Source organism: Branchiostoma belcheri, unplaced genomic scaffold (genome assembly GCF_001625305.1).
Source record: "Branchiostoma belcheri isolate BF01 breed outbred unplaced genomic scaffold, Haploidv18h27 scaffold9, whole genome shotgun sequence".
NCBI lineage: Eukaryota > Metazoa > Chordata > Leptocardii > Amphioxiformes > Branchiostomatidae > Branchiostoma > Branchiostoma belcheri.
Window position 1 is genome coordinate 1166349 of NW_017804575.1, and position 24506 is coordinate 1190854.

Below are 24506 nucleotides of genomic sequence, written 5' to 3' on the forward strand. Positions count from 1 at the left end.
GTACTAAAATGCACCCTTACTGATATATGCACAAATCTTTAACTGTTATTTGCAATTAGGAATTTAAATAGACAAAAAAAAGAGCATTTAATATTTTGTATTTTGATAAGCACCACCCATGACAATAGAACATTCAGACGAATTTATGCACGCGGTGATTGCAAAAACCGGCCCGAAAATGACAAGTTTCTCGCTACAATATGCGTTTATAAACGTCTTCACGTCGATGATTTGTCAATTTTTTTGACACGAAGTTGAAAAAAATTACTGGTTTTCAAAAAATTTATGAACGTACTGTGCAAAATAAGAACGTACTGGGTGGATGTTTGGGCCCAAAAAAATAAACGTACCCGTATGTTTATTTGGCAGATGAGAGTACTGTAATTTGCATGGATATTATATAATACTTAAACTACACACTTTTGCCATTTTATCAAAAGTTGTACAAGTAAGAAATTTCAATGATGAGAGATCAAATACGCATCTGTTCAAAACTGTGAAAGGAGGCAATCTACTAGTTTGTAACAAGTGTGGAAGTCAAGTGCTAGAAAAAGTAAAAGACAAACTCCAAAAACTCACAAACATGTTTGCCCTGGTTTTGCAAAAGTGAACTTTACCTTTATTGATAAATGTGACCTTCCTTTATCTCTAGTTTATGCTGGTTTATTTATTTGAGGGATTGCCCCATGCTCACAGTATACAGAGCCTTGCAACTTTTGAACAATCAAAGTCCAAAGACTGTTCAAGCTCTGATTGGCTAATCATGACGTACTTCGGTCCTGTACATGTGAACACTTGCTGATTGGGGAAAGTACATGGCAATGACCTTTTCAGTCCCATGACTATTAATAGTATTATTCCCAATGGCTCAGAAACTTTCCCAGCAATGTATTGGTAAATGTTACGCAATTTTCTACTGGCGACAATATATAACTGACTAAAACTGTGTCAGGCCTAGGAAAAAATGCTGTTTCCATGCCCAGTTTTAGTCCAGAAAAAAATTAGGGTCAGTAGGTAGGGATTATCTTTTTTGGGGGGAACTTCAGAAGTTCAGTGATATCTATATACTTGTAGGCATCCAACTTACTAGTACTAGTATATAATACAGTGAGTTTAACAAACTTAAGTAAAATTTGCATGAGGAGTCACTGTTTTATTTTTAATGTCAATGTAAAAAACCAATTGTACAAGGGTTTATCACTCAAGTGTCAGATCATGGAGCTAGAAAAGGTTGATCAGCTCAAAAAATTATGTCCCTTGCAGGGATTCACCCCCAAAAGATTCTACAATGTAGGGTTGGCAGGTTTTTCTACGAAAACACAACATTTTTTCTCTAGGCCTCAGCATCTCTACAAGTACTGTACTTTTGAAGTTTTACAGTAAATGTACTGTACTTGAAATCTAAAGTATTCCTGTTTTGAAAGTTATGCATGTTGAGCAGCCATACTTTCAATAGTTATTGTATGTTGCCAAATATTGCAACATCTTTTGCATGTGTATGAAACGGAGAGCAAAACTTACACAAGGATATTTAGATAACCTCAATACGTCCACGTTGCCCAGTAAGTGTGTAAGACTGGCGGACTTTGCACCCTGACATGTGAACAGGGCGTGCAACTAGAGTGTTGGGCAAGGTTAGCATGACCCTTTTCACATGTGTACATAAGACATACCTAATGATGAAAAACCTAGTAGTCACAACATTGCTGCTGATTTTGCAACTTTTTAAAAACTTTTTTGTCTTTTTCACTTCAGAACACAAGTTTGTACCCCGGAAATAGAAATGAGCTAGTTTTCCCTTATGGTAGCTTGAATGTTATGTGGATTAAAGAAATACGTGTAGAATAGTGTTAAAGGTCAAAATAAAAACAAAAACACACTTGCTGTGAATTCCTAAACAATAGCCACTGGATACAGGCAATTCTAAAAGAGCTAGAAGGAAAACTTTTCTTACCATTACTGCATTAGTCCTATGGCAAATCAATTGTAACCAGGTACTGTACAGGAACATATAAATGCACACTTCGCACTTATCAATGGATAATGACACTGAATTATGATTGTTACTCACAGTGAATTTGGTAAAAGCAGACCGGCAGAGACAAGCCTCCAGCTTTGCGATGGTTTGCTCCAGATGTTCGGCAGGCGAGAGGTTCTTCTTCTCCAAAACGCCGTCCATGGTTCCCGTCATCGTGCAAATCCCGTGGTACAGTTGGAGCAGGGTCAGGGGCGTCACCGCGCCGAAGTCGTGGTAGAGTTTCTGACAGACGATGCCTTCCATCCTGAACAAGTCCGCCTCCGTACACCGACACTGGCTTATTCTGATGAGGTGGACTGGGCTTGGCAGCTCCTAGGGAAAACAATAGGATGTTATATTATTGCCTTAAAAGTTCATCTGTGTTGGTAGTCTCTGTAACCCAAACTCTGCCGTCCACGGCTTTAGCAGCTGGATGTCGGGTGGGCGGCAACCATAAGGTGATTTAATCAGGCTACTGTGTTGGTAGTTACAATAATTACTATTAGCTACTCGTGACAAGTCTCACTTGGTCAGCTGTAGTGACTGGTCAAAAGGTCTAGGTGAGAAAAATCTCTTGTGTTTGAACGAAAGTTTTAACTTTCCAGATGTGAAATTATTAGGCCACACCAATTTAATTTGTTGGGTCTCGGATTCGCCTCTTCGTTTTTTTCTGATTTGCAAAAAAAAAAAAAAATTTGATTCTGGTCCTGAATCAACTGAAAAATGCTCATGTTTTGCCCCCAACAGTTGAGGAAAGTCCTTTTCTTCCTAGTTGTTACAGTTTTCCCATCTATCATTGCAGTGGTTTGATTAAAAGTTCAAAATTCAATGTTTAAATTTTAACCCAGCCTTTTGTGTTGACTTCATGGCTCATTCCATAGCATTTAAAGGAGTACTAACCTCCAGAAGGGGGTGCTATATTTCGACAGGCATTTATTTTTGGAAGTGAAAAATGCATATTATTTTACAGTATACAATTAAATGCCCATTTTGCGAGCAAGTCTTAAAACGCATCGAATCCAGGACAAACTCTCCAAATACCCTCAAAACTATCCCAGAATACACCACGCTACCCCATTGGTGTCTATGTTTTAAATAAAAAGTTACGTTACAGACCTCATTTCGGGGGCGATAAGAAAAATTCGTACCGTTATGTGTTCTTTGATATCTTACCAACCATTGCCCTTCTTGGTGTCCTTATCGCCCCTCATTTATACCGCAAATATTGATGATGAAAAAAACGGCGTAATCTAGTTATCTTCTTCATAAGTGGCGTAATCTAATTATCTGTTCAAGTTATACTTACATGCAAATAAGTTGAGAAAATCAAAACACACAGGATGAAACTGGCGCCCACTGTATTCGACATCATGATATTATAATATCCAAGCCACAGGTCAAGCAAAGTAAAGCAAGTAATTTCTCAATAATCAGCTTGTTAGTGTGCTTGTCTCTTACCATTTTCGCCAAAAAATGTTTATGTTGACCTGAAGTGTATGAGTATTGCGTAAGCCAGAGTTCCCGGATGTATCAATTGTGGTTCAGCATGGGGGAAAATGATATTAATATCACTTTACAAACATGCGCCGCGCAACTCGTACAAGCTAAATTATGTAAAAAGTCGGCTAGTTATGTATTCATTGCAGCATGATGTATCGGAAAATAGCACTTCCTTCTGGAGGTTAGTACTCCTTTAAGCCTATAATAGGATGCCTAGACCTGTTTTCATTTTTATTTTTTTTCGCCCTGTCGCTTCATATTTTTTCTGAAAAAATCCGAGAACCAACAAATTAAATTGGTGTGGCCTTAGATGAACCAAAAATTAGTGCCAACTGACTTCTGACACTGAGATCTTATATCATCATCATGTATAATGTACTTTACCTGGTCTTCCTCTAGAATGTTTATGGCAATGAAATAGCTGGTGATGGCCAGGCAGCCAAGGAACTTCATTCGCACCTGTAGAGCAAAAAAGGTTTTAAGATCAAACACTAACAGTTTAATTATTGTGTAAATTTTAAGTTCATTTCACATTGTACAAAACTGGATACTAAGATACTGGATGTATTCAAAGAAAAATCAAACTTTACTACTGGATAAATAACAGAGATAAATTCAGGACATTTTGAGTGACATCTGTCAGTGTCACTCTTCTTCAGCGTCACTAAATGAACTAAGAGCACAAAACTAATTACATGTGACGGAACTGGAAAAACTAGTTGCACATGACAAAGACTCGTAAGTGTCACTATTATGTAAATGAGGATAGGGTACTTCCTATGGTAAGACAATACCATGGGAATTGCTACTGTTCCTTGGGTTGTGGCAGGGCAGGGTCCCATGCACTCGAGAGTTGCATGACAAATTGTATGTTTGAAAGAACGAGAAACAGTCATGCCTTCAAATATCAGAGTTATCAACCAAGAATTGAGGTGTTCAAAAACTCGTATTTCCCCAGAACTATTGTAGACTGGAACTCATTGCCACCAAGCACAGTAGGGGCATCATCACAAGAAAGCTTTAAACAACTCCTGCAATTAAATGTGCAAAGATTGAGTGTAACAAGTCGTTCGGTGTGATATAGCTAGCTGCCACCGCGCCGCGTGTCTGCGAAGCTGGTGTGTTACGCCGAAGGGTGGTTATACCGTCTATACAGATACAGGTACAGAATGTTGTACATTGAAAAGAGACTGTAGTCTAACCTTCATGATGGAGAGAAATCTGTTGAGAATGTTGATGGCCAGAGCCAGGGTCTCGTGTTTGAAGCGGAGACATCTGTTCAGGCAGCGTAGACGATCCACGGCCTCATCTCTTTGCGTGGACGAAACAACGGGATCCCTCACATCCTACAAAAACATTTACAATTCATATTTTACTTTTCGGGTGTGCAATACTTGTACAATACCAAAAGAAAATATGACAATAATCTTGTAAGATTTCACAAAAACTAGAACGGGGGAATGGGTTTTCTGTGTGTGAAAATTTGTGCATGCAAAATTTGCGTGTGAGTCAGAGAAAATTAATTTCCTGAAATATGCCAGAAATTGTGCAGTAAAAAGTTCAGGTAAGAAATGGAAATACAGTTGATGTAGTAAAATGTACTTCTTTTCCATTGTTCTTTTCCAAACTACCTTATCAACGCTTATCCATGGCAGGTCATTTTGACCTGCACGTACAGGACAGGGCAATCTAATGACCACGTAGTCTTGAGAAAGTGACCATATGCCAGACATACCAGACCTAAAACCTACACACACATACTTAGGAAGGCGCGTGCCATGTCAGACTGACCTTGCAATCATGATCATGACAAAATCTTTGAAAAATTGCACCAAGAGACCATGTAACTTGTCTAACAATATATTAGATGTAAAACAAGGACAACAACAAGAACAGGCTAGGGGTGCCAGAGTATACAGTGCAATTTTACAGAATACAGTGCAATTTTACTAGTAGTATACAGTACTAATACAGTGCAATTTTATGGAATACAGTACAATCGTATTAGTATACAGTGTAATTTTACTACTGTAGTAAAATTGCACTGTATTTCTGGCAACCAGAATCAATTTTTTTTCAACATCCTTTGACTTTGAGTTTTAAAGTTCGAATGCAAGTAGAAGTAAATACACATTGTCATGTGTAGGACAACTGAAGACTCACGTCGTCATCCTCCAGCATGTCCAGATGGATGAGGTTGGGCTGGTACGAGGGTGCCCGGCGCACCGCGGTCTGCAGCTGGTACCACAGCCGACCAAGCTCCGCAGCATGGTGATCACACATGTTCCTCTACAAACAACAACATTATTCTTGAGTTGTCTGAACTGTACACTACACCAAGTGAAAAATTGCATTCATTTTGACATGTCTGTTCAAAATTATACTTTGAAAAAAAAAACACAGCACACCAACAGATATTTTTCCTTCATGGCAAAAATCCCTCAGGCAAAGACAACAATTTGTGTACGTTACACCAAGGATTTTCTACAGAAACATAGATGGTATGTAGAAACTACTTGGTTTACACACAAAACTCAGGTACAGATTACTTAGTATCAACAGTCGTAGGGATTCATATCTTTTGTCAATTTGTGTTCCAACTTGGCTTCCTTTTGTGCTACCCTCTATTTACTGTGTTTCTTTAGTGCTACGCAACAGTTTAGCAATCTTTTCTTTTACAACCATCTAAAAAAAGCAGAACGCCTGATTTTTTTTCTCTTTGCTGAAAGCGCCCCGTTCAGCTGAGGAGAAAAATGGCAGCCGTTGAAGTAAACACAAACAAAGGAGAAATAAATTTTGGATATCGGGCAACCTCTTTGATACCAGCGTACCGCCAAAAATATCCGTTCATCAACAACCACAAAATGTGCAATGCACTCAGTCCCACATTCGTAGCTTACCATGATAAACACAGTTGTGAAAAACCGCCCGATGAGTGTCCAAATATCACGAAACACAGTCGTTACTCGGTAGAGGTCAACCAAAAACAAAGGGATCAGCTGATGAAAATGGCTCCTGTCAGCTGTCAAGGATCAAAACACAAAACAAAACGCTATCTTCCTCCCTCTAAAGAAAATATGCGGTGCAAAATACACCCCGTCCACACAGCACGGAAAACTTTGACGTACCTGACCGCTTTTGCGCGCTCTGGACCTCAAATAAGCGAAAATATCGATCGATCTGCAGACTTTGCCCTCTGGAGATGTTTGAATGACAAGATTTCGAAATTTGGCGCCCGGGCGGTTTCCTGTCCTTGTTTCTGATTGGTCGATATTATCCTAATTACACTTTCTGCTTTCTGATTGGACATTTTTCTAGAGCTCCACCCAATTTGACATTTCGCTTTATCCCGCGCAGAAAAGTAACAAGCAGGATATCTTTTGAACAGAATCATGTAATAAGATTCCACAAAAGACATAGAAAGCGATTGGCGATGTTTGAAGCGTGCATATTTCAGGAAAACTTTGTAAAAGCTAATTTCTGATGCAATGACAGCTGGTAACCCCTGATGACGTATTGGGACTTCCCACTGACGTCCTATGCTAATTAGTGTAGCCTAGTGCAAAAAAGTAGATCTGCCTTTACACCAAAAATACATTAAATGTCAAGAATCATTACCAATCACAACGCCGTGATTTATATTAGACCATATGAAAGTCATATATTCAATATTTACTTTTCAAAAATGTCTAAATTTTGTGTAAAATGCCGATAATTTCGTGCCCTGGCGGATGGATACAAGGTGTCAGCTGACGACCCCCAGTCGGACTACGGAATCAACTAAACGTAAACACCCCTCTAGAAGGAAGGTGTTTAGCGATAGATTCTCCTTTTATTTTTAGGTTTTCCTGCTCAAGTTTTACTCAGGTTTTGTTCACCATGGGTGCCCAGGGATGCCTGTAAGGTGTGGAGTGCGATACATGGGGCTCAACGCTAGCTTCAGCACAGAATTAAGGTGTTCAGAGGAGGTAAGAAACCTGGAACTCAGCTCAGCTGATAGATAGCTGCCATTTTTAGCCGAAGATTTTGCGCCTTTTTCCGCGGCGGTTGAACGTTTTTAGCCGCTTACTGTCACATCTTTCCAAATGTTGTGACTTCTGCTTTAGAAAAATTAATTTGTATCTTCAGTATCGTTCCCTATCGTCTAGAAAAGTCGCTGTTTGTCCTAATTTCTAGAACGTTCCTGTTGTTTGTATAACTGGGGGCAAACCTGTTCAGGTTCGGACTTGTTCGGATTTGATCCGGCGGAAACCCGAGTCTAAAAACGTCTGTGTCTAAGAAAACCACTTGTCGGTGATTTCTTGATGTTTCATCATCAAATTTTGTTAGGTATTAATCACAAGTCTGTTTGGTCGTGTCTTGTGACGGTTTCGTAATCCAGGAAATTCAGTCAAATTTCACGGCATAATTTGTGTAAAAATTACAACAAAGCCAAAACCGTAAACTAAGGTGAATACCTGATGTAGGATACCAAAGTCTCTGCACTGTACTGCATACATAAAAATCGAAAATCTTACAGTTTTGCCTTATGTACAGTATATACTTTGGCTTATGCAAGAGCCTTCAGATATTTCATAAATTCTGCTCAGTTTTTGAAAAGTCATTGTTCTCCCCAAGTTAATCAATGATTGTTTTTGGTACTTCTGCTTTCAAGGCATAGTGATAGTACATACTATAACTATAGACTTTTGGTTTGATAAATTTTTAAGCTAAATTTTTATTCTGCTGGGACTCATTTATATTTGAGTGTTTGCATAGCCTGATTTATTAATACCATGCAGGTGCAATTGACACCACGAGAAAGACTTATCATCCGATCGTATGTAAATGAAATAAGTAAATGTAAGTATTAGTATTGTCTTGTTCAAAAGTGTTTTATATTTCACTCCATACCATGGTATGGCTGAATTATATTGTTTTTAACACCGTTTTTGTGATGTTTTTCCAGGCCGTAGCAGGGTGGGGGAACATTGAGCAGCGTGTAGAATGAAGCTGCTCCGTGGGTTTTGGGATGCCAAGAGGCTAACATCAACACTTGAGGAGGCGATCGCCAAGGAAGCTAGCACCTGGAGACCTCGGCTGCTAAAGGCCAAGGTGAACCAGGTGAGACAACACTTTAAGATGCCTCAAAGTTAAATGTCAGAACACATTTAGTATTAAAAATTTTTCCCAGTCCTGCACTTGTTACAACACACAAGCCTGGACAATGCTAAATATTTCATGTGCACAATTTGTAATTGCAGAACACAATGAATATTCATGCAAAGATCCTATTATGATTTGCAAAACCTTTGGGGTGCTAGGCTATATACATTTGTGTTTTTGTTGCTAGATATTTCAAGACAATTGCATCCATTATAGCTTTCCAAAGGTTACTGTGTGAACCAAACAGCAGGTTGAAGCCCCTTGGGCTAAACCATTGTTGTCTGGAATTTTAATTCGTGCCTGGAGGAAAAAGCTGTCTGTTGAAATGTAAAGGTCTGATAATTATGTCATAGACCTAGTTTCATAACGAATCCCTATTTCTGGAGTGTCCATTGTGTAAAACTGCATATGGAGTACTAGTAATATCAACAAAACCATCTGTCACTCTTGACGCTGGAATCCTTTGTTTGTTAGCTTCAAGCTGATGTAGATTTGAATTGAATATTGCAGGCCTATCATTTTATATTTGCATTTCAGTATGCACACCTCCATAGAATCCTTTATTATGGGCTTGATTTTAGGTAGTTACATGTAGCAGTGCATGGAATTCAGAGGAAAGATGCCATGCAAAAATGATAAATATTCCTTTGTCCATACTAGTTCATAAAGATTTGTAGTAAACCAGTGAGCAAGGGCTACCAAATTTTAGGATAGGATACAGTATACTTTTTCTGAGAAGAAACGGTTGCCTCATAACCACGAAATGTTAGCTAATTTGCATTGTGACGAACATGTTAGAGATAAAGTGATATGACTCACCCAGGTGTGCCTTTTGAAGGAAGTACCCCAGTCACTGGCTGTCTTTGATATAGGATGTACCAAAAAAGGAAGCAGTCTGTTTAGGGAGGGACGTTTGTACCCACTGTATTGTCTGTTTTCTCGGTATGTATCCTGTGCTCAAAATGGGGTGAAATTTACATGGCTCAGGTGTCCATACAGGTGAGCATGGTCACCGAAATCTCGACAGGTAAACACTGTTATCATCAGTGGGCACCACTTCAGTGATAACAGTGGTAGTGTTGTACGCAAACTCTTTTGGATGAAAACAACAGGAAGAGGGAAACAAGCTATGTCACTAACTGGTTGAAAGCATCTTTCTAACATTTAGTGACTTTGTGTGGTAATTAGTGGGGCCAATGAATAGAAGGCTGAGATTGCATTGATTTGCAATAAGACTTTTACTATGCAGAATTCCACATTTACTACATTACAAAAGGGATTATTGTACTGCCTATAGCCAGCTGTGACGATGCCTCAATGGCAAATTTGGACTGTTTCTCCAAATGAAGAAACTTGTGTTGAGGCTGCTAACAGTAGAAACAGCTGGAGGTACTTTAATAGCTATCCATATTTACCTGCCCTACTTTTTTTGGTGCTTCCATTTTGGTTTCCTTGGGCCTTCTGCTCCTAGAAACTTCTATATCGTCTTGCCACAACCATAGATTGTCCTTGGAGCTTGTCTTGAAATACATGTATTTGCCAAAATTGGGAAGAAAACATTGGTCAGAACTAGAAACACACCCAAAGATAGCAGGTTTATTGTAAAACTACTAAAAGCTTTTCCTGCAAGCTTATACACAATGTGACAGGTTTTTATGGATCATGTACATGTGCATGGTTGCAGTATGCACTGATTCAATGTCATCATTTCAGATTTGCTATTGAGCAACACGGCTACTTGTATGGTTAATAACAGCCTTGATATGAAGGTCATGGTAAAAAATTTGAATGTGCATGTAGCAACAAAAGGGTACTCAAAGAAAGTACTGAAAACCTTAACATTAAGACAAGGTTTGTAAAATTTTAGCAGAGTTACACATATACTATACGTTACACACAAATTTTCAGGTGTTCTTTCAACATCTGCTAATCTCCCGGTCACTCTAAGGAATGTTGATGCGAACAAATTTGTCACCATTTTGAGGACAGGATGAAAAAAAACGTGGATTGTTGAAGGTTGCTGTCTGACGTATGAAGGTTGCTATGGCCTTTTTTTTTTATATCCTTTAACCTTTGGTCTGCTGACGTAGATAGGACGAGGTTAACACCTGAGGGAATCTGTTTTGTTCAAACTTTATACCTGCTGTTTACATAGCACTCATTTGTGGTTTCTAAAAGTGAAGAATGTATGTATGGCAGTTATGAGTAAAATATGGGGGGGGGTAATTTGAATTTCAATGTTTACAACAAACTTTTATTTTGAGGGGTGGTGTTAGTACTAGGAAGTTTCTAGAATAGAAAGTCTAGTACTAGTAGCTCTGTAAATATGGTAGATCACTGCTGGTTAGAACTGGTTCAAGACAATGGTTTTTACATACGCAGGAAAAAAAGGTATGTTTTTGGAGACATAGGTGAATGTGTATGGAAAAATTCCCATGGAGCAGCTTTTCAAAACAAGTGTTGTGTAAATTTTGGCTTTGAAAAAGGTTGCCTGTCAAAAATGACAAATTTTGTATGCCAATTAAGATCCCAAAATAAACTTCTTTTGAAGCCAAGTCCTGCACAACTTCTGTGGGAGTCAGAAGTGCACAAATCTTGGCATGGGCCCAAGACTATCCTTCCTTCTTATTGGTGGATAAGGGCACAGCCTTCCTTCTTATTGGTGGATGACTGGCACTGGGTAAACTACTTTACCTGAGCACACAGGCTTCACGTGATAGGTCGCTGATCTGGCAGGGTCACGGAGCCCCAGTTACACAAGAGTATTTTGGTCCCAGCACACTCGTAGTGTTACTTTAAATAGCTATACCTTACAGGCAAGCTGCCACTTCACAGTACATGTACATGGTGACATTTTGCAACTTGAATTTGTCGCGAAATAGCTAGTAGCAGTGGTAGATAAATAGCATTGTGAAACAGGAATGCTCTGAAAGTCTTGTGAGAAAACACAACCACCCATGCAAAGAGCTCCTATCATTTGGGGACCCTCCAGGGTTTTGCAACATACCGTGTTTTGTGTATTTTGACCCACAGGCAGTGTTTCTTGCATATGAAGATTTACCATACTATTTGGCTGGAGAAAAATAACAACAAACCAGTAACTCAAAAACCAGCTGGTTACCTTTGGAAATCGGCCATACATGTTTATTTTTGTAACCATGGGAGAGAATTCCAGGTTGTTTACTTGACACGCCATAGAATGGGGCCAGTGATCAGTTGGAAAACAGACCCCTTTCTGACAATTTCTATCATACTACTTACTAGCTATTTACAAATACAAATTATTAATCAAACAATATATGAGGTATGATTAGGGGGCCCTTGACAAGTTGAGAACTGAGGTACAGTAATAGATAACCCCTGATTGAAGCCTGTTTTAATAGATATAGAACTGCCCCACCCACAGAAGCGATAATACTGATACAAGGTCTCAGGAGACCAAGGGAGAATGGATGAGGAGCAAATATAGGTCAGAAGTCAGGAAAGATAATATCACAAATGGCATGTAGGATGATCAATGTTTTTGAGAGGTGCAAGTTGTTATATTAATGTTACACTTAGTCTATCAAAATAAATAGATAACTAAAAATTTTGTTTAACCAGATGTTTCTAACACAAAACTTGAGTTGAGGAGGTGGTTGATGTGTTATAATTTGGAATCACTGGTTGTCAGTATATCCCATTCCAAGGTTGATTTCCCACTTCTTAAAATATAGACTACATAACAGACATGGCTTGCTGCCATGCCTACATGTATATCACGGTGTGCAGTAGTGATGTATTTCCAGTCCGCATATTTGTCTGCTTTGTAAGACTGCCTGGACCATAAAAAGACATCCCTCAATCAGACTCAGTAACGTGATATGCCCTTGAAAATGGGTATCCGTTACCTGCCAAGGTCATGTTTTGGAACAGAGATAATCGCTTCACCTCGGCAGGCTACAGGGTTATGTGAAATGGAACAGGCAGTTTGATTGATTTTCCTGTGGGAACACTGCAGTCATGAATGTTCACTGTTTGGTCCCAGTGGGGAAACACTGGTGTTTTAATTTGCAAACTGTCATTCAGTTGGTGTCTTGAGGTCAGCCCCAGCAGATTAGTGCTGGGTTTGAATTTAGATCAAGAAGTTGAATATGTAGCCTGACAAGCACAATGACCACAAATGACTGCTCTGTGGTCGTCCTCATGTCGCGATTTTTAAAATGTAGTTGTGCTCCCATTATTATTATTATATTAATCCCATGTTTGAAGCGAATCCATCAATCCAAAGTTATATAAACCAAATCTGACAGTTTTACTTCTGTCTTCTTAGCAAATACCCACTTACTTTGGTCTTATAGTTTAAGCGAATGACCACTATTCCATGCAAAATATTAGCCCTCACGCAAGTGAAATGCACAACATAGAATGCACAACATATTAGATTATTTAGCAAAATATTCATAACTTCTATGTATGCCTTGGAAGCAGTTTCTGTAGACATGTACAATATTCAATCAAAGACAGCGTAATATATATATATATAAATGTTTGCCTGTATCTTATTATTGTGTCTTTTTTGTATGCAGGATGCAGATCTAGAGATTGGTCCAGAAGAAAGAGATGAGGCTGTACGCTGGCTGGCAACACTCAGTACCAAGGTCCAGGCTTACCCTGAGACATTTGCCATGAGTGTCAGCATCTTGGACCGCTTCCTCAACGCAGTGAAGGTGAATCTTCCTGATATCCACTCCTTCAGAATATAGGCCACACCAATTTAATTTGTTGGTTCTCGGATTTGCCTCTTCATTTTTTTGTAATTTGTAAAGAAAAGAAGAAAAACAAATAGAATTTGGGGCCTGGATCAACTCCAAAATGCTTATATTTTGGCCCTAGTGGCTGAAGAAAGCTTTTGTCTTCCTAGTTGTCAAAGTTTTTCCATACGGCAATGCAGTGGTTTCATTAAATGTTCATTGTATGTGTTATAACCCAGCCTAAGTATGTTGAATTTATGGCTCCATTGTAACATTTCGGGCTATCTTGGGGTGCCTTGGTCTTTTTTCTTTTTCTTTTTTTCTTTCGCCCTGTCGCTTCATATTATTTGTGAAAAAATCCAAGAACCAACAAATAAAATTGGTGTGGCCATAGTTGCCTGTTGACGAACAGTTTGTAGCCATAATTCTGTCTTTTCCCAACACTGACTCGTTTCTCTGTATTTATTTTCACCTTTCCAGGCCCGACCAAAGTACCTTCGCTGCATCAGTGTTAGTTGTTTCTTCTTGGCAGCCAAAATCAACGAAGAAGATGAGGTAAGTTTCTAACTCAAATTTAGTGTCAGTATTATTATAGAAGTTAAATGTAAGGCATATTTGTACCCAGATTGGTTAAAATGTCACAGAGGTTGAGTAAAGACAAAGCAACAACAGTATCTCACATTTGCACGAAAAGCTCCCCCTAGCAAGACAGAGCATAAAGACAGTCCTGTAATGATGTTGTGTTTTTCCCCCAGGCCATCCCCAGTGCAGGGGAGCTGGTGCGGGTGAGTGAGTGTGGATGTACAGCCAACGAGCTGCTTCGTATGGAGAGGATCATCTTGGACAAACTGGGATGGAACCTGAAGGACGTCACCGCACTAGATTTCCTGCACATTGTAAGGAACCATTCGATGTCGATATTAATGATGAAAAAAATGTACTTTTGTACTCTATTTATGTTTCAATAGTGATAACCTTGTATGATAAGAAAGACTGCAAGTCTTTGATCTTAGAAAGTCTGTGTGGAAATGGGCTAATACCACTGACATACCTTTCTGATGGAAAATCTTTAGTAGTGGAATGATTCTATCATTACAAAAAATGCACAAATTTACTTGAATATGATAACAAGAATACAGTTTCATTCATAAACTAGATTGAAACCATTCTTAAGGTATGATTTTTTACTCTACTTTACTTTAAATTTAGCGGTTTTTGGCTAGTCATCTTGACAACAATAACACAAGATGAGGAACCTGAAATGATATTTAATAATGATGTATAATAACCAGATATTTTTGTGTCCCGTAGTTTCACGCCCTGCTGACCACCTACCAGCCGCAGCTGCTGGACACCTACACCTGCATGACCCCCTCCCGCCACCTGGCGCACCTGACACGCAAGCTGCAGCGCTGCATGGCGTGCCACCAGGTGCTGGGCTTCCCCGGCTCCGTGGTCTCGCTCGCGCTGCTAAGCCTGGAGCTGGAGATGCTCATCCCTGATTGGCTCGCTGCCACCTTCATGCTACAGAAGATGGTTAAGGTAAAATTTATGTCCTTTTTCTATTGACTTGTATTGCAACATTTCTTTCACTGTTGATTTATCCTGATTCAAATTTATTTCGAGACTTCAGTTTATTTATGATTTGTCCCTAAGATTAAAGGAGCATTATGTAAGATTTTTGCACCAAAAATTGAAATTGAAATCTTTTGTTTTAAAGAATCTTAGTGTGATTGCAATTGGATTCCATTTTTCAACATATTTGTATAATTATCTCACATTCATGACATTTTTTGTTGGCGCTAAAACAGTCCACACGAGGCACTCTCAGTTTGTGGTGCCACCACAAACTACTACAATTGTTAGGAGTAGATAGGGGAGTAGATAAGACTGTGACCGCACGGGCGGTCAAGACATATGGTCTTCATTAACAGGAATAAAGTACCTCCGGCCATGTGGCCGGAGTCAGTCTAGAGTGAGATCTCGTCTTGTGTAGTTCTCTGACAGCTCGGCTCACCCCGCTAGCCTCGGCTACCCTACATTTGGTGGCAGCGGTGGGATACGAACCCACGCCATCGAAATGACTGTAAACAAACATGGCTGACAGCTGTGTTTCCAGCTTTTAAATACACTCACAAAGAGTCTTATTTTGGCACCTCCACTTCACTAATGACACGTATTTGCAATGGAGTTGGGTTTATTCAACTTACTTTGTAAAGAAATGACTAGAAAATTTACTTTTTGTATTGACATAGTGCTACATAATGCAGCTTTAATTGTATTTATTGCGATCGTCCTTTTAGGTTCAAAATGAGTCGCTGATCCGCTGTCGTGAGGTCATCGCGCGCCACCTAGCGGCCCAGCGCGACATGACACAGAACCTCGTCTACATCATCTCCGCCCCCGCCAACAAGTCTGCCAAGCGCAAAGTGGCCCAGATCCAGGACGACGACATCTACGACGGAATCAAGCGCCTGTACGACCAGGACTGGAAGGGCGACCCCGAGGTCGTTGCTGGGGCGACGGAAGACGTTGCCATGGTGACGGGCGGGGTGGCATGCAGCTCGCAGCTGCGGCAGGACCGAGACGGAAACCTCTCTCCAACCTTACCTCCACTTCAACCAATCACTGCTATGATATAGCTACTTCCTTTTTCTTTACTGTCGTTGGCAACTTGTAGGATGTGGAACCAGACTGTACAGTCAAACCTGACTTTTACAATAAGGCTAGAAGTGTATATACACACACAAACACACGTTTGACTGTACAAGGTTCACACAGTAGCACTTTATGTATAAGATAATCAAAACAGTATCACTGTATCCTCTAGATGTAGAATCGTAAATACGAAAAAAAAATTGAGAAGGTGTTTGGAAAGTGGTGGGGAAGAAGAGAGGTGCCAGCTGTTGAAGTGGCATAGACAGTACTTGGCAGCTAGACGTTATGTTTCTGTTGATGGTGAAGGGTATAGGAATGGGTTTGTCACTGGAAGAGGAATATTCTACCATCAAGATAAAAAGTCACCATTCTTTTTTGCGTTGGCATAATCAAATGACACTTACTAAAACATGCTAAAAATTATTTATTCTTTCTTCTAACCTCATTGGAGAAAAAAAGTACAGACTGTCTATTCTTCTTTATGTAAACTTAAAAGTATATTTCAGTCTCAGTTGAGACAAACAAGTTATTTTATACGTAAAAAAAAGACAGCAGATAATAGAAATAATTGTGCTGTATTGAGTGCAATGCACATTATTGTGACCTGCAAGTCCAATTTCATAAGGTCACCCCTTCAATGGAATGAAGCAATTTTTTTCTATTTTCTCCTGATATTCCTTAAGCAAAGTTGGAGCTGGAAAACCTTAAGAACAAAAGGAAACACAAGTAAGAAGTTATTGAGACATTGTGCGGCAATGTGTAAGCTAAAACAATTGCTCGTCACATGAGATGGACCAAAAATTCCACGTTATAGTCATGTTTCCACTCGTACCATTACTTACAACACACTCTTAAGTTTAGAATTTATGACAAAGAACCTTAGTTATAACTTTTAAGGACTTTGTTTTGAATTTAGAAAAATATCATGGCTGTGTCAAACTTAAGTTAATGTGTAGGAAAATAACGGAAAATGACAAAAAAGAAAAACATATCAAAAACATAGGCACATTGTGTGTGCCTCCTATGTTAAACTCCGAGCTGTTTTTAGCTTGGGGCTGTATATTGTCAAGTTTGTGTGAAAGTGTGAATGTGAAAAAACACTGTATAAATTCTGTAAAATAGTCACAACGTTGTGTATATTGGCACCCTGTATTTGTACACTACAGATGTCTGCCTTTTTTTCCCCTATGTATGATCAGTATTAATGGGATTTCAACCTAAATCTGTATTTATTATTCACTATCATTTTAGAGCCATAAGGATTGTCTCCATTTGTAACTTTTGATGTTTTACTACTCGCCTTCAAGAGGAATAAATACAGACTGTAAAGCTGCCAAAAGCTTTGCTAACAAGAGTGTGCATTTTAGGAGGCCTGTTTATGGAAACTTTTACCTCAGTTCCTATCTTTTAATCTCCACCCTGTATGGCACCCTTGTTCTTGTATCCATCCATGTTATATTTTGTGTGAAGTATTGTGTGTGTGTGTTACCAGTAAGTATGGTATAATAAAGGAGCTTTGATACAACTGATGGTGTCCTGGCATACTTTACTAAACTTGTGTGTTAGGAGTTCTTGTCTACATGTACTTAGGCCACACCAATTTAATTTCTTGGTTAACGGATTCGCCCGCTTCATATTTTTCTGATTTGCAAAAAAAAAAAAAATCGGAATCAACTGCAAAATGCTCATATTTTGCCCTGAACAGTTGAAAACAGTCCTTTTCTTCCTAGTTGTTACAGTTATTACATCTTTCAATGCAGTAGACTAGTATCATTAAAAGTTCAAAATTCATTGTTTAAATTTTGAACCAGCCTGGTGTGTTGACTTCATGGCTCCTATCATACCATTTTGGGCCATAATAGGATGCCTAGGCCTGTTTTTATTTTTTTTTGCCCACCCACTCCATTATTTTTCTAGAAGGATCCGTTAACCAAGAAATTAAATTGGTGTGGCCTTATTGTACAAAGCAAGACAATGTTTTACTGGCATCTATGATTTCAAGACTAAAGCATTTAATCATGAACATAGAGTAAGTCACAAGCTCGAACTCATAATATACTGCAAAATGCATAGCCCTTTAGCTCACATAAATATTTGGTACAAAAGCGTGTTGCTCTCAAATGTAGGATTTTAGTCCTTACATTTTTACTCGATATATACAAACATACAAAATACAAAAATGTACATGCTTTTCATAGTGAGATCTGATGGAAAAAGACTGAACTGTACGAAGCCACAATACATGTAGTACATGTACTTTCATTCCATCAGTAAAAAAAATACTGAGTAAGGTGTTAGAACCCTTCGTATTGATGATCTTGGATGAGTTATCACATAGGGCATTACTGTGGCAGATTTTTATACATGTACTACTGTAGCATAGTTTCACCTCTGGTATATAACAAAGGTAACCTGACACTTCGTAAAAATCATACCAGTCATGTAAGGCCACACCAATTAAATTTCTTTGTTAATGGATTCGACCGCTTCATTTTTTTTTGATTTGCAAAAAAAATTAGAATCAACTGCAAAATGTTCATATTTTGTCCTAAACAGTCGAAAACAGTCCTTTTCGTCCTAGTTGCTACAGTTATTCCATCTTTCAATGCAGTGGTATCATTAAAAGTTCAAAATTCATTGTTTAAATTTTGAACCAGCCTGGTGTGTTGACTTCATGGCTCCTATTGTACCATTTTGGGCCATAATAGGATGCCTAGGCCTGTTTTTTTTATTTCGCCCGACCGCTCCATTATTTTTCTAGAAAAATCTGTTACCTAGGAAATTAAATTTGTGTGGCCTAAGGTAGTGTTCAATATCATCAGGATGTTGCATTAGTTGAAATGTCTCCATTTTCTTGAGAACTGGAAGATTCATATATAACGTTGTCCACCACACCTTCATCCTGTGAGACTCTTGCATAGAGGTGAGCTACATCATAAGTTGTGTGCACGTGAGGCTGGGCATATTCCGGCTCTACGTGTCTGGGGAAAAAATAAAACACAAAGTGAAACTTTTAATCTGTTTCGCAAAAAAAAAACCAACCTTTCCAACCATAAATGCCATGAATTTCAAAAAAGATATTGGAAAACGATATCAATTGTCATAGAGGGTTTGCGGAAAAGGCTGGGTAGCCTGCAGGCTAGCCTGGCAGACTTTTGGGTTTACGGAAAAGGTGGGCAGGGCTAGGGATACTTTGCAGGCTATCCTTGCAGGAACCCTTGTCATAGAATGCCAAAAGCAACTCCAAAGGAAAAGAAGAAATGTGAAGAAATTAAGATAAGTGTATTATTTGCCATACCAAATGTATGTATCAAATACATGTATCTTTGTACAATTCACTCAATCCCTAAGACCTGTGGTCATTAGATGGCAATGGGCCCGGGGGTTGACTGTTAACTCTTTACTTGAAAAGGAGACTTGACCATTTTTGCAGAAAAGAATATTATATGAGACCTCACCTCAGTGGTGTGTATGTATGCTCTGTCTGGTTATACAGAGTACAGTCCACTTCTCCTGCATCTTGCAAAGGTGTATTCTGATTGGCTGAGGCAATAGGACGGTCTCCCATATCAGCTGACTGAAGTTCTGGTTCCCTATTGGTTAGTAGATCCCCAGCAGTGCTGCTATTGGTTGGCCGGTTGTGTGTCGTGCTCTCATTGGTTGTTTGTTCAGCCAATCCCTGATCGGCCACCACAGGGTAAGGTGGAATGTGGATGACAGATGAGTAGATGACGTCACTGTAGTGTACTGGGCACTCGCCATGACTTACTCCGTCTTGAAGATGGCTATCATTCTTAAGGCGCCTGTATAATGATTGAAGATATAGGATTAACACAACAATTTCAATTTTCAACTCTTATAAATGTTGCAGTTAAAAGAATAATTCATGTAACATATTTTAAATGTAAGCCTGGAGAAAACAAATACCAATCCTACGTTTTAGCAACTCATTTGAGACGTTTGTATGGCTTACCTTCGTCTGGTTATGATGATGGCTGCAGTTAACACAACGATGAGGACGACAAATACAGCAATGACAACTCCGACAATAGTCCCTGTAATGATTCGAGCAAGGCACGAAATTAAGGTGCAATTCTAAAAGCTATCGCCAGGGGCGTTATTGTAAAATGACCATATTAGAACAAGGAGGTTATATTGGAAGGGTCGTCGTAGCTGTAACAATACTTACCGACAGACGTTTTGGTTGATGGTGAGGGTTGGCCGTTATCTGGAACAAAAATGTTACGCGTCAAATTAACGATTTGGTTGATTTATTGTGTTAATTAATCATATTCAAGTACTGAAATTACAGATTGATTGATGGATGGATGGATTGATGGATTCATTGATTGATTGATTGATACATATTTGCGACACATGGTCTGTAACACACACCTGTACATAACGGTTTGTCCCCCTTCCAGGTCCCATTCAGTCCACACACTAGAACGAACGGTCCCTCCCCAGTCTCCGGGTTGTCCGTCGTGTCACCGTCACAGACGTACGACACCTGGTCTCCGTAGAAGTAGGGTGAAGACCCAGAGTACACGTGCGCATCTTCGTACGTTGGAGGATCGGGACACATAATCGGTGTTTCTGGAAGTTTTTACAGTTTTGTTAAGATATGAATCTAACACGAAGCGAGAGATTGACAAGTATGTGAATCTGTCCGAGATTATTATGCATGCTTCTTCTCTGTAGATCTGTTTCTTGAGTTGCTCTACTTACCAAAAACTTTCCTGAAGGAGAACGACCAAGAGAAACCGCCGTCTTCATGACTGGATGGAGAGGAATAGAACAAGAATTGCCAGCTTGAGATGAAGCATCATGAACTCTTAGTGTCCATTATAGTAGTAGATCGTAGTTTTTTCTTGTGGTCAAGAATAGAGGTTGCTGATGTGTCAATACATGCGATTATCATTTTGTAAAAGGAAAAGTCGACAGAAATCAGCTTTTCGCTGCACGAAAATCGTTGGCATATCAACGTATCGAAGACGATCATCCTTTACAGACCATACATCAGTTGTGACCATGTACATGTACACATGGTCACAACATGCACACTTAAGCACTGTAGGAAAATTCATATTCCCAAAGCAACTGGACAAACCATCCATCGAAAAACATATCTGTTCTTTTATTTCTATAATTGAAAAGCGATGAGAAGTTGAATTTATATAACGATAGTTTTTTTTTTTTTTGGTATCTGTTAACTGTATCCGTTCATCTTGTTTTGTTGTGACCTGTACTTAGCCAAGTGTGATAAATGTGCAATTCAGGTCTTCTTCATTCTTCTTCATTATCTTTTCCTTACGTGTGTGATTTCGACGTAACTCCGTTTTGCAGTGATCCTGTGAAGCTGGTGCTAGCCGGCTGTCTTACCACAACAACCTGGCCTCCTCTGACGTCCGCAATCTTCCCGTCGTGCACGGCGGCTTTACAGATGCTGGATAGCTGCATGGAGGAGGAAAGGTTTTTTATAATAATGTATGAATGAATGAAGACCTTTATTGTACACACATACCCACTGGGTTAAGTACAGGTCACAAAAAAGGATGGCATATAGATACATATATACATTGTCAAGTAGCTACAATCAAAGTAAATTCGGTTTCTTCTCGTTTCTTAGTAATGGCAATAATGTAAGAACAGAGAGGTTTCAATACAGAAGGTTCGTCTAAGTTCATTAGAAATATAAATTTATCTGTACAGCTTAGATGTATAAAGAAGGGGAACATAGATTGTATTAGATTATAAAGATCTACTCTCTCTTTGTGGTATAGTTTACATTCTGTTACAAAATGTTTCTCATAATGCGATATTATATAAATTTCTTGCGCCAAAACTGTAAATATAAATAATTTGTACACTTCCCGGATGTCTAAAATCTCACATTTCTTGTTTCCGTGTTACAGAGATCTCTAGATAGACTTTATTTCCGTCCGAGTTGCGAAGTCATCATGTGCGCCGACCGTGACTCGTGGAAGGCACGCGCGCATCTTGTGCATATGGGTCTCTTAATTATCAATGACTTGCAAATTTTAGCAGATAGTTGAAGTAGGGCTGTGGCTACGGATAGAGCTCTCAGGCACTCAGGACTTAGCACTCCCATCCCCGAGGACAGACAATATTTAAGCTCCTGTTCTGACGCAACAGGAGCTACTTGACTAATTTGCATCATCCTTGTCTTGACTTGTCTAACTTTTGTTCTTTTTGGACTTTCAAAAAAATTGTCTTCAATTATTTTCATATCAATCAATATTTCGTACTTTTATAAACCTGCTTTTCTGATAAGTCTTCAGTGTCACTGACGAAAGGTAGTGGATGTATACTGAAACGTTTGACCGTATCCTTGAATAACTTTTTTTTGCGTATCTTATTATTATCTTGATGTCTAACCTTCACCGACGATAGATGAAGTAATGTATGAAAACGATATACTAGTATGAAACAACATGTGCAAGCACTGATTAAAAATTTGACAACATATACCAACTTTAAAATCATAGTCGCCAACAATTTACTCACATCTCTGTATATCCCTGTGCCCCAGACGTCTGCGGTGGAAGATGACACACAGTCCCGCGGGCACACAAAACTGAAATGTCACACATTACACTTTAATTATTATGTATTGTCCTGGGTTCGTGTGGCGTAAAGGTAGGTTGCTTGACTCAGAACCAAGACGTCCCGGGTTCGAGTCCTGACATGCCACCGGTCTTGTGCCCTTGGGAAAGGCACTTTACACGACTTTCCTTTCTTAGCTTAATAACTGAGTGGTGTGGTAGTGTAGTGAGTAGTGTCCTGTCCTGTATCTGTCCTCTGTGTTGTCGACGGCATAAAATAAATTGATACAACTTTAGTGAATGAATGAATGGATGAATGAATGAATGAATGAATGAATGAATGAAGACCTTTATTGTACGCAAATACCCACTGGGTTCAGTACAGGTCACAGAAAAGACATCACAGTTTGCAATGAATATATACAATGTACAAGCTAGTGTTAATTCTATGTACTATGGACATATAGTCTAATAATTACGATAATTTGGCTTCTTTTTTAGTGTGCTGTCATGAAATGTCGGAAAAAGTTGTTATGACTGCACAACTCACTAGAACAACGTATCACTTCTGGGTGTGAAAAAGCAGTTCTTGGAAATAGAAAGTAAAAACATTTGACACTCTCGACTAACACGAAAGCCTTGGTTCAGTGTGGACTTTCCTTTCTGACAAAAAGTTCTTTGAATTTGTATACGTAGTAAATAATGTACATATATAAAATGGGAGAAAGACAGAAGTTGCTGTTTTTACCTTGAGATGTCATTCTGTAGTCCTTCGGCACTTGTATCGCAGCTAATACTAATAGCTGTTGGAAGAAATAACTCATGTCAGAATGATAATTCAGTTACAGTGTTTTCAAACTAAACGTAAATGACATATAGACCATAGTAATTAAAGCGTTTTAGTCGCCATGTCCCATGAAAAATTTGTATTGGTGTAGCTCGCAGGGAATGTGATTTCTATCTTTTTTTACGACTATGTTGCTCACGACGTTTCTATGTCTTTCAAAGAATAATCAGGGTTTATGAATATAAATTCCATATGTCGGTCAGGAAAAAGGTTGCACTACAAGAAGACTATATTTGACTATACAGTCTTGAGTGCAAGCTGTTTTTATATATACGTATTTACTAACGTTAGCTATTCAATAGTGGGGTCGTGTGGCGTAGCCGCAGATTGCTCGACTCCGGACCAAGAGGTCCCGGGTTCGAGTCCTGACATGCCACCGATCTTGTGACCTTGGGAAAGTCACTTAACACGTCGCCATGTGTGGTCATGAAATGTTGGAATAAAAAAAACGTAAGCTTTGAACTATTCAAAACAGACTCACCTGGTTCGTCTAGGTCTGCTGCGGATAGAAAGACGTGGACTGACAACACAGCAAACCAAGTCGCCACAAAACCGAACATCTTAATAAAGACACGAACTTCTCTCAACAAAGTCACGCTACCAAACACACTTTACGAATGTGTATTTCGTGTGCTACGTGCTGTATTAGTTAGCAGTCGTTTAGCAGGTTTATCAGATATGACTCAGTACGGTAGTTCCGGGCGTGTGACGTCACAGGGTCGGGCCGCCCATTTCCGAGTGCAGTTAGCCTCCAGGCGAATTCTTCCTGTGTCTGCGTAACTATAAATACGTTCTTTTAAAGGCAGAGCGTTCTTAGCCTCCATAGCATGCCAAAAACTGTGGGTTTTTGGGATCTTCAGGGTCTTTGGGAGCTTTTATGTGCTATTTCCTGATTGCATGGGCAACATAGCCGGCCTGGTTGAATTACCCCCGTTTTTCAACTGTTCCGTTTTTCGAACTGGGCTGATCAGAAAACAGTCGAAGACCACCAAATCCCCAGTTCTATAGGCCTGCTACGGAGGCTAGATCGTTCTATCTTC

The 24506-nt window shown here is 39.3% G+C and overlaps 3 protein-coding genes across 4 annotated transcripts in view; 1 reads left to right on the top strand and 2 right to left on the bottom strand.

Annotated features, from left to right (window-relative positions):
* LOC109487900 (cyclin-G2-like) overlaps positions 1–6639 on the bottom strand; it is an 8194-nt gene extending 1555 nt beyond the window's left edge. Inside the window, exons 1-5 of one of the 2 annotated variants that reach the window (XM_019792009.1) lie at positions 6418–6639; positions 5681–5806; positions 4720–4863; positions 3902–3976; positions 2072–2350 (exon numbers count right to left, since the gene is read on the bottom strand). In XM_019792009.1, the coding sequence (XP_019647568.1) occupies positions 2072–2350; positions 3902–3976; positions 4720–4863; positions 5681–5806; positions 6418–6420 (627 nt within the window). In that variant the 5' untranslated portion in view covers positions 6421–6639. Of the gene's footprint in view, positions 1–2071; positions 2351–3901; positions 4023–4719; positions 4864–5680; positions 5807–6417 lie in introns of those variants that run through there. The other variant, XM_019792008.1, reaches the window with a different exon arrangement.
* Positions 6640–7263: 624 nt separating this feature from the next.
* Positions 7264–17578, top strand: LOC109487877 (cyclin-I-like). Its single transcript, XM_019791982.1, has 7 exons — positions 7264–7485; positions 8466–8620; positions 13231–13371; positions 13876–13950; positions 14151–14291; positions 14707–14937; positions 15699–17578. The coding sequence occupies exons 2-7, from the start codon at positions 8504–8506 to the stop codon at positions 16035–16037; spliced, it is 1044 nt and encodes a 347-aa protein (XP_019647541.1). The 5' UTR covers positions 7264–7485; positions 8466–8503; the 3' UTR covers positions 16038–17578.
* A 2444-nt stretch (positions 17579–20022) lies between these two features.
* Positions 20023–24115, bottom strand: LOC109487586 (vitrin-like). The gene is made up of 8 exons (XM_019791592.1): positions 23948–24115; positions 23368–23422; positions 22582–22651; positions 21368–21507; positions 20782–20831; positions 20449–20649; positions 20243–20281; positions 20023–20108 (listed from the first exon to the last, which is right to left on the bottom strand). Exons 1-8 carry the CDS (start codon positions 24024–24026, stop codon positions 20023–20025), a joined length of 720 nt encoding a protein of 239 aa, XP_019647151.1. The 5' UTR covers positions 24027–24115.
* Positions 24116–24506: the final 391 nt, after the last annotated feature.

Coding starts and splice junctions, on each gene's coding strand:
- LOC109487877 (XM_019791982.1), top strand. CDS start 8,504: ATGAAGCTGCTCCGTGGGTTTTGGGATGCCAAGAGGCTAACATCAACA. Junction 8,621..13,230: donor TAAAGGCCAAGGTGAACCAG/GTGAGACAACAC, acceptor TTTTGTATGCAG/GATGCAGATCTAGAGATTGG. Junction 13,951..14,150: donor AAATCAACGAAGAAGATGAG/GTAAGTTTCTAA, acceptor TTTTTCCCCCAG/GCCATCCCCAGTGCAGGGGA.
- LOC109487586 (XM_019791592.1), bottom strand. CDS start 24,026: ATGTTCGGTTTTGTGGCGACTTGGTTTGCTGTGTTGTCAGTCCACGTC. Junction 21,508..22,581: donor GCACAGGGATATACAGAGAT/GTGAGTAAATTG, acceptor TCCTCCATGCAG/CTATCCAGCATCTGTAAAGC. Junction 20,832..21,367: donor GTTACGTCGAAATCACACAC/GTAAGGAAAAGA, acceptor CTCTCCATCCAG/TCATGAAGACGGCGGTTTCT.